This window comes from Zonotrichia albicollis, chromosome 15 (assembly GCF_047830755.1).
Source record: "Zonotrichia albicollis isolate bZonAlb1 chromosome 15, bZonAlb1.hap1, whole genome shotgun sequence".
In the NCBI taxonomy this organism is placed as follows: domain Eukaryota; kingdom Metazoa; phylum Chordata; class Aves; order Passeriformes; family Passerellidae; genus Zonotrichia; species Zonotrichia albicollis.
In genome coordinates this window covers 8,215,514-8,228,329 of record NC_133833.1, presented here as the reverse complement: position 1 = coordinate 8,228,329, position 12,816 = coordinate 8,215,514, and the positions used below count along the sequence as shown (strand labels likewise).

The following is a 12,816-nucleotide window of genomic DNA, read 5'->3' as shown; positions in this document are numbered from 1 at the left end:
GGCACACCTGGAAGCCATAAAACCTTGAGTGGAGCCACTTTTCCTCAAGGTCCTTTTTGCATGGCCAGGGTTTTGTGCTGGGAACTGTGTGCTGATGTGCAGCTGTCTGTGCTCTGGCTGCCCCAAGCTGCCCTGCACCCTCCTGGCATCTGGCTGGTGGCATCTGCAGAGCCTCAGGCACTGTCCCTGCTCCTGTGCAAGCCAAGCAGATGGCAGCTCCCTGGATTGTCACAGTGTGTGGTGAGCAGTGTGTCTGTGTAAAGTAATGAACTTCAGTCACTGTGCAACTGTGAATCCTTTAAACCGCTGACGTTTCTTTATGTATAGAAATACAAGAGGCTGGATGCTGTAAAACTTACCAACTCCATAATTCTTCTGCCTTTTGGTGCATTGGTTCACCAGTCTGCAAAACAAAAGCTGACAGGGTTATGTCTTAATACTTGACCAAAACATTCATGTGTTTCAGCTTCTGGAATAGTGAAAATAGTCGTGGATCCTTTCAACTCTGAGTCTTAGAGCAGGATTAAAGTTGGTTGTCAGGAAAAAAAAAAGCCTAATTTGCTTTGGCCTGGCTTGCTCCTGACACATTCATTCCAAACCAAGATAATTAGCATAGCAGAGCATTCCCAGAGTATGTGAATGTGCACTTCCATTGAGAGGGGATTTGCTGGCTGGCTGCTTATGGCAGCCAATGTTCTTGTCTAGGTTTTAATTTGTTTGTTTGTATGTTTGATGTGTTGTTAGGAGTTATAGGATTGAAAAGCTTCCAAAAGTCCTATCCAGCCTCTCAAAAATACTACTGCAGAAAAATACATGTTTGTGTTTGGAAAATTGATGTTCCTTTTACAAGATAGGTGCTTAGCTGTGGTTTTGCTGGGGTACCTGGGTATCCAGTTAAAACTTTCAGCTGCTGGTCACTTGGCCAAGCTGACAAAAATTAATTTTGACTTATTTCAAATACAGTGGCACTTTGCACTCTCATTTTGGAAAAACTTGCAGCTTGAGAAGAATATATTAGGTTTTGAAAGCCGTATTGTTTCTTGCACAGAAATGGCTGCTGTGCTGCCAGTTCCGTGCACCTGCAGGAATGAAGGAGCTTCAGATTCCTTGCAGCATTCTCTGCCTCATTACACACATTATATGAAGTCCTACTAAAATAGTTTCGTTTTTATTTCATATTAATGAAATGCTTTGGGATCTACTCCACTGTAAATTCTTGTTATTAAACATCACTCTTTCAGAGAATAAACTTCCTTTTATTATTAAAAGAAGATCCTGAAGACAAATGTCGGGGTTGGGAAGAGTAAATGTTTCCTTCAGTGTCTGCAGGCAGAACACAGCAAATGGGGCTCAGGTGAACCTGCTGAGGTCCCCAGCTGAGGGGACCTGCCAGGCAAGGTGTCGTGTTCCAGACAGCTGCTCTGAGAACAGGGCTCAGGCCTAAGGCTGTGCATGTTCTTTATCATCTCTGTAAAGTGATGGAAAGGGCCACCAGGCTCAATGAGCTGCTGGGATGCTCGAAACAATCAAATTTAATTACTTTTTCCTTTCTTTTTTTTTTTAAGTGATGATGGGAGAATGACAAACATCATCAGCTTCAGAGGAATTTTCCAGTAGGAATTGGCTTTGCAATATGAATCTTGAAGGGATCAAAGGATTAAATAAATTGAGAGCAAGGGAGTGTAAGGCTGTGCAGAGATGGACAAGAAGCCCTGTCCTGAGTGGACTTTTCTTTTCATGCAATAATGCAGCATACCTGATGTAGTGTGATCCACAAATGCTGTACAATGTGTTTATACTTCCCACTCAGATCCTGTGATTTTTTAGGCATCAGTCTAGCTAAGAACTGCAATATATTTAATTTTGATGAGGTGCTCGTTAGTTCACTCACTCCTCTCCATCCTCCACGCTTCATGGCTGATGGTTTTGATGATGATGGCACTAAATCATACACTTCAAATTTAGCATTTCTTGGCTGTTTTTCTGTAACTAATCCTAAAATGTTCTTCTTAACAATTTTATGTATAGCAAAGGATCTGTATTTTGAAATTGTAGAAGTTAAAGTCAGTGAAAAATCTGCTTTAAGCTCTGACCTTCTGCAGACTCCAGAGGAAAAGCACAGCTCCTTTCATATTTGTCTCCTGACTCTGCCCATCAGTATCTAAAGTACAACATTCAAACGTGTTTTTGACTCTGAGTTTGTGCATTTCTAGAAGTGTAGGGCTGTAAGTAAAGTAAATGAGGAAATTTTCCTGTCAAGCTGAAAAAAAAACCCCAAAAGTCATGCCTGTAATCCAAAGAGGTCAAGAAAATAAGATAATCATTACATTTTGATAACTAAGCATAGTTGGGGGCTACCGAGAAATCAGTTTCTGTGGAAAACTTAAATAAACAGTTTGTACAGCCTCAGCATAAGAGATCAGATCCACAGAGCTGCTTCAGGGGGTTCAGAGCCAGTAAACATCCTTATCCACAGCATTTAGCACCTGGTGTATTGGTTCCTTTGTAGGCAGAATGCATCTGAAACAGGGAGTGCTGCTCTCTGCATTAAGGAGACTTCTTCAAAATAACAAGGGAATTTAGTCTTAAATAGTTGGCTTCTATTTTCATAGTTCATTATATCATGATTGGATTCCTTTTGTGGACCCAATCTTCTTAATAGTACTATTCATCTCTGGCAAAGGTTAGACTTGAGTGAAATTAGGACTGAGATGAAAGAATAGAATTTATATTATTTAGCAGCTGGATGTGTCATTACATCAGAGTTGGTATTGTGTAGCAAATTGCAAGCTGTAGTGAAATTGCTTTAAAAAATATCTGTATATATTTTTCTAAAACTGTGATAAAGTCATTCAGCAGCAGCACATTGAAATGCATTTCTAGCTGAACTGTTATATCATATCTTTTTTCTTCTTGTGGTACAAGAACAGATGGCAGTTATTTTTCTTACCAGTCTCCAGCAAAGCTGCTGCAATGCTTTGCCTTCCCTTGTAAATGCTTTCAAGTGAAAGACAAGTACACACTACCAAAATGAAGCTGCGTTGTAACACTGGATTGGGGTATCTAAAGCAAACTTTCCATCAGCTTGCAGCATTAGGTTGGTGATAATTACTTGATGTCCTATCGGTCAAGTAGTTCATTATGACAGGAAAATGAGCCGTTAGTCAGAGGCAATGGCACGTTTTGCAATAAGTTTTTGGAGCAGATGTCTTTCTTCATAGACATTTTTAATGCAATAATTGAGTATTCTATAACTTGAATGCAAGTGTAGTCACTCCCCAGGGACACACATTGGTGGGTTTGGAGATACTCCCTGTGACTTTATGGCATTCCTGGGGGATTGTGATTGATTTGAGAACCTCAGCTGATTGTTCAAAAGGGCTCCTGCCTGTATATAATATTCTGTATATTATAGCAATATACAGAATCACACACAAAAGTGTGATTCTGTATATTTCTATAAGCACAGAATAAATTGCAATGTTTTCTGAAGGATTTTGTTTTAAAATCATTGCTACCTTAGCACCAGTTTGGCAGCTCTGAGAAGGCTTGGTGAAAGTGTCTCTAAATACAACCTGGTATAATGTTGCCTGCATCACCAGAAATGCTGTGTAGCTCAAGAAATGCTATATTCAGAAGTGAAATCATCTGTAGATATAAATCTAAATGAAACCACAAAGTGCTGTAAATCTAGTGCTGCCTACCAATTTATGACTTTTTAGATTGCCTGCTGTAATATGCCATATTATAAAAGCATTGTTAGGAGCTGTATTTAATTTACTTGCTTTAAATTATAGTTTAGTAGACTTGGCAGCACTGGGTTAATGGTTGGACTCGATGATCTTAAAGGTCTTTTCAACTGAAATGATTCTAAATTAATGCTGTTCTGAAAATCTAGCTTTATTCAGAGAAGCTCTAATTCTTCTGTTTTATACAAACTACTCAAAAACTCTGGTGTGTCTTTATTTTACAGCCTTCGACAAAAGAAAGGCAACTTGGCCCAGAAGCACTGGGCTGGAGCAGCCAACGTGGCCAAGTGCAAACCCTGCCCCATGGCACATGCCAGCGCTGTCTGCGGCTCCGACGGACACACCTACAGCAGCCAGGTAAGGGCACACACCTACAGCAGCCAGGTAAGGGCACACCTACAGCAGCCAGGTAAGGTCACACACACCCACAACAGCCAGGTAAGGGCACACACCTACAGCAGCCAGGTAAGGGCACACACCTACAGCAGCCAGGTAAGGTCACACACACCCACAACAGCCAGGTAAGGTCACACACACCCACAACAGCCAGGTAAGGGCACACACCTACAGCAGCCAGGTAAGGACACAGACCCACAGCAGCCAGGTAAGGGCACACACCTACAGCAGCCAGGTAAGGGCACACCTACAGCACACACCTACAGCAGCCAGGTAAGGATACACATCCACAGCACACACCTACAGCAGCCAGGTAAGGGCACACCCACAGCACACACCTACAGCAGCCAGGTAAGGTGACACACACCTACAGCACACACCTACAGCAGCCAGGTAAGGACACACCTACAGCACACACCCACAGCAGCCAGGTAAGCTGATGCAGCCATAGCACACACTCACAGCACTCAGGTGAACTCTGCCTGGGGTCACACCCACAGCACCCAGGTGAGCTCTGCCTGCAGCCCCAGCTCCTGAACAGCACTCAGCTGGGATGTGGGGTGAAGGTGAAATGCCTCTTGTTGTTAGGCAGTATTAAATTACACTCTTCGTTACCCTAGGAATGCTTTTTTGTGTAAAAAGTGCTAATAAATGTAGGCTTTTCCATATTTGACAAATAGAATGCCAAATTGCAATCTTGTGACTTTCTTGATTCATGTTTCTCTAAATAGCCTGTTCTCTTAATGAAGTAGAACAATTTTAATATTGATGATGCAACTGAAAAAGAAATATTATTTGATGAGATTGGCTTGTCTAGACAAGAGGATTTGGGGATAGTTTGTTTATGGTTTTTTTAAGACTTGGTCTCCAAATCATAAAGTAACTTAGCAGAATCATTCTTCAGTGATAGATTTATTTTTAATTGTCTCTTTTTTCCTAGACTGCATGGGTAACATATTACAATTCATTTAGCCTGTGGCTTTAATAGGCTTGTGTGCCAGATGCAGCATATATGGTACCATAAAAAAATTCCCATAACCCAGTGGGGATAAATTGACTCATTGTTATACTGAAAATACGATCACCTTAGGGCTTGACTCAATAAAAGAAAATGTCTTCACAGCCATTCAGCATTCCAGATCTCCCATTAGCAAATAAAGCCTTCTATGCCTTGGACATATGTCCCAAAAACAGCACTTCAGGCACTGGAAAGCATGTTTTAGGGAATACCCTTAAGGTTCTCTTAAATTCATGCATACAAAGTAATGTTTAACAGCCAGTAAAACTACCTTTTAAAATCCAAAAATAGCCATAAAAAAAAAAAAACCAAAAAAACAACAAACCAAAACTCAACAAACAAACAGGAAAATAAAGCTATCAGGGAAAAAAATTTCTTTGCTGTGTTGTGACAGCTACATTATTTTCTCAGCTGGGCATCTTGAATTCTCCACTTATTAATGGACACAAATATTAAAATGCTGCCATGCCTTGGTAATTTCAGCTTCTCTCCTGTTCTGGCTGAAGGATTTGCATGGCCAGAAGGAGCAAATGAGAGCAGAAACTCTCATCTGTGCACACAGACTGCAGGAAAAATGGCCACATGTTGCCTGTTAAACAAGTTACTCTAATTTTCTCTAGGAGTGTGTATTGCAGTAATGTAGCTTTGGTATTTATGGTTAAGGTGGGCTCATTTTAAAAACAACTTTTTCTGTCTGAACTCTTGAGTCCATAAGACATTCTGTAGTAAATAGATTTCATTTCATGTTCTGTCAATCTATGCACTCATTTCTGTGCATCTCACCTGCCTCTCTCACTGTATAAACAAAACACATTGTACCTGCCTCTCTGTTAGCTCCAAATGGGATTTTGGCCTTCTCTGTTTCTCACCATAAGATCTAACTGGTTTGCATCAACATACTGCCAATGTTATAAATTCACTGAGCTACTGTCATTATGATATAAGCCTGACAGCTACAATGAAGACATGAAACATTTCCTGGTGCTGACATGTTTGACTGTCAGAGACACTCAGAAGTTGCTTGTTTGGATTTTGGGTTTTTTTTCAAAGGAGATTTTTTTTAAAGATTTATTCTGAAACAACTTCATTTCATCTTTATTTATTGTATATTTTACAATCAATTGCTCCCATTCTAGCAAAATTCAATTTATTATTTTTTTTAGAAGATTAATTTTGGTAAATGAGCTGAAAATACTTTGGGGATGGCATTAAAAAAAATAGTGTATGTTAGTGTCTGAACATATAATAATAGTCTCTAATATATAATAATAATAATATAGTATATAATAATAATATGTGTCAGTGTTTGTGATCAGGAATGATCATTATGAGTATCTGGTATCTTTTACAAAAAAACCATACTGCTTCCCTCAAACTCACTGTTAGAATTCACCAGACAATGTGATCCCTTTTTCTTGCCTTCAAGTCACTAAAATCAAAGTTTTCTCAGTAATTTTCTTTCCCATGCCAGTGCTGTTGGCAGGAATTATTTCTGGCCCTGCAGTGCTGCCATGTTCTAGCCCTGATGGTGAGAATGCACCCAGGGGGACAGGAGTGTGGGCACTGCTTTGTGCAGGGATGTGTTTGCTGGTCCTGGCTCTGCATCTCTGAACGAGCAGGGACGAGCTGGGAAAATGGGCAGGTTCCTGCTGAGCTTGTGAACAAAACATCGAGACAGGCCACAAAGTTCTGGGGGAAAAAAATCTTCTGAAAGAGGACATTGGGCTTTTCCTGCTGCTGGCAGCCAGGTGGGACAGGCAGACACAGCTGCAGGAGGGTCTGTGCTCTCCTGCAGGCACAGCTCAGGTGGGAGAAGGGATTTGGGCTCCTGGCCTGGCAGGGCAGCATCAAAGTGTTTCAGAGATGACCTGGGGCTGCCATGCAACAGCAGCAATGGACCTTCCCATACTTTGTTATCTGAGGAAAAAAATGAATGAAAAGACACAACACAGGTATGACTGGGTGATCAAATGCAGATGAAACTTGGGTGTCAAAAAATGCCCAGTAATTCACATCAAGAAAATGCACACGTACTAAATATACACCTCACAAGCTCTCATTTAGCCATTTGATCCTGGCATGATTCCAGCTATTTCTCAGGAAATGTAGTAGACCTAGAGGCAAGAATTTCTTGGCAAAACTGGGGAAAGTCAACCAAATCAATAATGCAAGGATTGTAGGGGGAAAATAACAGAAGATAAAATAAGCTCAAGTTTTGAGCTTACTGGTTGATGTAGACAGAAGTTCAGGATGTTTAACTCAGATTGCTGAGTTCTACTGAAGACACAGAACCCTTCAGCCCCTCAACTAATTTATTGAGGGCTAGTCAAAGGAATCTTTTGTCTTTTTAATCTTCCATTGGAAAATATTCAGTGATGTTGATTTCCAGCACCAAGACAAATGGTAAAATGTTAAAAATTATAAAAATGCCATGCCCACATCTTGTGTTACAATGATTTAAGTGTCACTTAAACTATAGGAGGCACAAGGTAATGAGAACTTTGATGGCTCTAAAGTTGATTTAGCTTCGTGTTTGGGAGTTGTACTGCTTGAAAAACCTCACCAACATTTAGGCATTAAACCTTTCTGGTTCTTTTTCTGAAATCTTGTAAACTTGATCTGGATTTCTTCATCTGCTACCCATAAGTGCTACAGTGGAAATTGATAAGCCCCCTTAGTAGGCTGTAATGTGTGGTTGGGTTTTTTATTATTCTAGTTTTGTTTTCCAGATGAAAAACTAATTCTTCCAAGCAATGGAATTCTTCAGTTACACCAATAATTCAGCACTTCTGCATGACAAAATTTGAACACAGATGTAGTCTGTATGTACTCAGTCCCTGTACACTGTTTACAGTGACTGAAAAATTAGTGGTTTTTGAACTTGCAGAATTTGCTTGTATTTCTGGAAAACTTGATAAATGATCACTCTTCCCTGTGGGCTTTGAACTCTAAGAAGCTTAGGTTTATCAAAGATTTCACTGATTTATTTTTTCTAGTTACTGCTTGAAATGCAGGTATTTCAACATGTACTCCATCTCTCACATAATAACTTTGTACAAAGAAGTTTTTCCTGGGTGTAACAGCTCCATTTAATATTGTGACAATACAAAGCACTTCCATAGGTTATTACAGGCAGATTTTCAAAGCTCTTGAAAGTACTAATGAATTAAGCTTATGAGGTACGTAAGCCCTGTAAAGAGCTCAGTGTAATTAGTTAATGTTTTTGTCAGCAACACATTAAGAAGAATAACTTTGAAGATGTCAGTTTTACAGGAACTTTAATTAAGCTTGTTAATAAAGCAATTACATGAACATGACGATGACTGTACTTAACTAGTCAGAAAATGAAAATTAGGATCATCTTAAATTACAAAACATACCACCTCAATGACTAATGGTCCCTTCAAAGATGGAAAGGTACATTGGCATAATTATTATGTTTCTAATTAGGTACATTGTTGTTCTGCAAATTTTAATTAAATCATTGTGAACTAATTAAGTCCATAATCATGTCTCTTTCTGTTTGAAAATGTAAAAATCATGTCCTGTTGTCATAACATTAGGTAATAAATTTGATATTAAGGGATGTACAAGAAAAAAATTTCCAACAATCTTGAAACAGAAGAAAAAAATAACAACCAAAATAATCAGACACTATTAGTTAAATGTGTGCAAAGTGAAGGCTGCTGCATTTAATTAGGAGGGGTCTGTATGCAGAAACACAATTAGCAAAGACTTGGTAAAGTGTTTAACTGTTGAGCATTTAGTGCAATGTGGTTTGGTTTTCCATAATCAATCTATTGGCTGCACTGCCTGTCCTGGAGCCCTGGGGTGCTGCTCCTCAACTGTGGTTTGCACAGCCTTTCATCTCTGTCTGAGGGATTGCTTGGCCTCTTCTGATGGAAAACAAGATACTCAAAGACTCAGCAAGCCTTAACACTTCTTGTGTGCCCGCTTAGATAAGAGTTAGGTTAAATTCTCTGCTAACTTTTAGCTTTGGTCTGGTTTTGTAAGTGAAAACTAAAGAATAAGAGAGGAGGTGGGGGAGAGGAAAGTGAGATGTAACAGGATATGATTAAAGAATTCCATGGGCAAGAAAATCAAGTCATCCTTATGCATCTGCTCCCTGTATACATTTTAAAGATTGTTGGTGGGAGGTACAAGAATAAATTATTCTTTCATATATCTCTTTGTGAAAATTGATAGATTTTGTGGGATGTGACCATTTTGAATGAACTTTCTACAGGGATAATATTTTGCAGCATTTTAGCTACTTCCTTATTCTAGTAGCAGATTTTCAGCATTATCCCTATTTGATAATAGGAATATTTGATTCCATGTGTTGCAGGGGAGTTCCTAACTGCAGCAATACCTCTGACATGAGGCTTTTAGCACTGCTGACTTTATTGCCCCAAGTGGGAGACTCAGAGGACTGTGGGAGAGCTGGAGCTGGCCTGATGTTGAGCACCTTTGTGTATCCCCTCCTTTGACTCTGGCACATCTGGCTCCTGCATTCCCACAGGCAGATGTTCCCTCAGCCTGTGCTCTGGGCCTGTGAGAATTCAGTTGTGTAATCCAAAAGCTGTGTGAAGCTGTTATTGCATAATCAACTCCTAAATAATAAATTTTGTCTCTCAGAAGGCAAAGCAGGCAGAGTTCTGTGCTGTGCATCCAGGGCTGCACAGTTTTATTTGGCTTGAAGCATGAGATGAGCAATGTTTTTTGATCAAGTGCTGCGTATCCTAAAGACATCCTGTTGTTCATGTGGTGTTCTTCTCTGCATGGTCTCTAGAAATGAGCAGAAAATGGGGAACAAGGTAGATCTGTATTCCTCTGTACCTTGTAATCCCTGTCAGTGTCTTAAGATAGTTAAGTGTAAAGGGCATTTTTGCATATGCTTGAAGAATGGCATTTCTCTTTTGGTCAATTAATATGCTTTAAAAATGGTTTTCTGCCTCCTACAGTCTTGCCAGTGATGCCTCTTGAGGGTGTCTTGGCCACAAATTAACAATCTAGGACAAAGATCTGTGCTTCCCCCTGACTGGAGTAACCTTTGTTAAATTCTGAGGAAGCTGGGAAATAGCACTTTTGAACCCTGCTCACATAATCATTCAGTTCTGCAAATTCCTGAGCTTTCTTTCAAATCCCATTTAGTTCTGTGTTGAAGTGAAGAAGCTTTTGCTTTTCAGTGGTGTCAGATAGTAAATTCAAAACCCCAAACAATGCTCTACCAATTTTACATCCTAACCAGGAAAAAAATGGCCCTGCATAACCACTCATCTGTGCACTGCAGCTGCTTCTGTGACAGCTCCCCAGCTAAAGCCCATGAATATATATATGTTTGCAAGGATTTTTACCTGACATAGTTTGAATTGTGAGAACAGCCAAAATAGAGGTTTCTGCAGTGACTCAACAGATAGAGGGAGAAAGCGAGGAGCTCTGGGCAATTTTTACAGAGTAAGGGCTGCTTTGTCATATTGCCATGTTTGAGATTCTGTGAATTAATGAGAAATTGCTGTGGCCCAGGACATGATGTTCCTTCAGGGACTGGTTGTTGCTATCCCCTTAGTCTTTGGAGGAGTCTTCATGAAAACAACTCTTCAAAAACAGACTGGGGGCGGGGGGGGGAAGTAAAGACACAAAAAATGAAAAAAGAAAGGAAAAACAATAAAAAAGGTGTTTTTAATCCCTTGAATAAACCTCTTACAAAGAAGATGCAGATTCTTTTTGTTGGAAACTGGCTACTTAAAGCTCTGTTAAAGCCACTGGTCAGTGTTGGAAGGAGATGGGAGTTGCTTTGGTCCTGCTGGAGCCTGGTGATCTCTCTGCTCCTGCATAAAGGCAGGACAGAGAAACACTGGAGGCATTCTGGGAACAGATTTAAATGGATCACAACCTGGTTTTGTTTTTCCTTGCTATAAGATTTCTTAAGAGAGATCACTTAAAATTTTCACTGCTTTAATTTGTGCTGGGGTCAGTGAGCAAAAAGGCCCTGACAGAACTCAAAATTTATGCAAAGTTGTGTGCCCAAGTTTTAGCAACTATGAGCTAAACAGGCTGATCTAATTGGGGTATGCTGATGTTTATCTCCTTTCTCTAACCTTGCCTAGCAGGGAAAAGATATTTTTAGTTTGTTTTTCCATATTCTAACGTTTCTCAGTCCACAACAATTTAGCCTTGCACAGACTGGGTTCTTTGTGATTAACATATTGTGTCAGTTTCTAAATCCATATTTTCTCTTTAATTCCTGAATCTGTTATTTTGCCATATTAAGGCTTGTCAGAGTTGAATGTTTTAATTATCAAGTCAGGCCTAAAGACTCTGGAGGAGATTATGATTAAATGCCTCTGTTAGGTGGGTTGCTGCAAGTGGTAACTCTTCCTTCATATTATTTTGGTGACTTCACTATAGAGAAAAACTGCTCTAAACTCCCTAAAAAATCCTTCTCAATATGTAGCTGCAGTAGTGATGTATAAATACCATGCTGGGAAAGGCAGAATGAGAACCTGTGCAGAATAAAACAACCTTCAGGTTTCCAGCCCACAGCCCCCATCACTGAGGCACAGGCAGAGGTGAAGCTTCAGGAGCACAAGGCTGCTTCTCTCACATCCAGCTCCCCTAACTTCTGTGCAAGCCCATTTTCCCAAATGGCTCTGAAAATACTCAGGGCTCTCTAAAGCAACTGAATGTGCTCATGTTTTAGTGCTGCAGAAGTGCAGGATTTTGGCCTGGTTGTTTTGAGTTTCACCAATGCTCACTCAGCACAATAAACGCTAAATAAATTGTAAAAGAAGAAGTCTACTCTTTTGTCAGCTTTATGCTTTATTGTAATGTGTTCATTTAGATTGACCAGATTTCATTGATAGGATTCATTTAAATGTATCTTCCTTAAATAGATTAGATTCATGCTTACCCACCAAGTGTATCTAGAACCTGCTGCAGATAATGCAGCTCTCATATTTTCAGGTCAGTTGTTACAAAAACCAAAAAAAAAGCAAAGAGGAATGGACTGGGAAGATGTGTGTGGGCTGAGTTATACACATCTAAAATATCTTGACCTAGGTGTCCACAAACAACAATATTTTGGGGTTTTGTTATGGCAATTTCTATCATTCTATAATAATACAGATTTATGTTTCCTTCTGGTTTTGGTGTTTTGTGGGGTTTTCGTTTCTTTCAAGGGAGGGAAATTGCACATTCACTTTATTTACATAGCAAAAGTTAAGGCTGAAGAAGGGCAGGTTCTTTCAGAGAGCTTGGTCCCCATGCTTTTGTGATTTCCCCACATGTGTTTTATTCAGAAGGATGAAATAATGTTTAGAATGTCGCTGATTTTTCCCCTTCCTGTTTATGAACTTCTGCAGTGTTGAGGACAGTGTTTTTATTTAGGCAACCAGGTAGGTGCTGCCAATAATTAGAAGTCTGAATATGTAACATTCCTGCTGCTGGCTGCTCATTATTCAAAAAAACCCAGAAAAACAGTGTTTTTCTAGGGAATGTGTTTAAATATATGTGCTGAAGTCTTACTGAATTAAATAAGACTGAATCCTATTAGCATCTTGAAAAATGCAGTTCTGTGCCTGTTTTAGGCTGGAAGATGTAGGCCTGTCAGCTGTATTTTACACAGTAAATGAACATCTTGTTTAGAACATA

At 39.7% G+C, this 12,816-nt stretch overlaps 1 protein-coding gene across 1 annotated transcript in view; it reads left to right on the top strand.

The window, feature by feature from the left end:
• SPOCK1 (SPARC (osteonectin), cwcv and kazal like domains proteoglycan 1) overlaps window positions 1-12,816 on the top strand; it is a 261,271-nt gene that overhangs the window by 172,832 nt on the left and 75,623 nt on the right. The window contains exon 5 of the mRNA XM_074552342.1: window positions 3,974-4,106. Coding sequence (XP_074408443.1) covers window positions 3,974-4,106 — 133 coding nt within the window. The remainder of the gene's footprint in view (window positions 1-3,973; window positions 4,107-12,816) is intronic.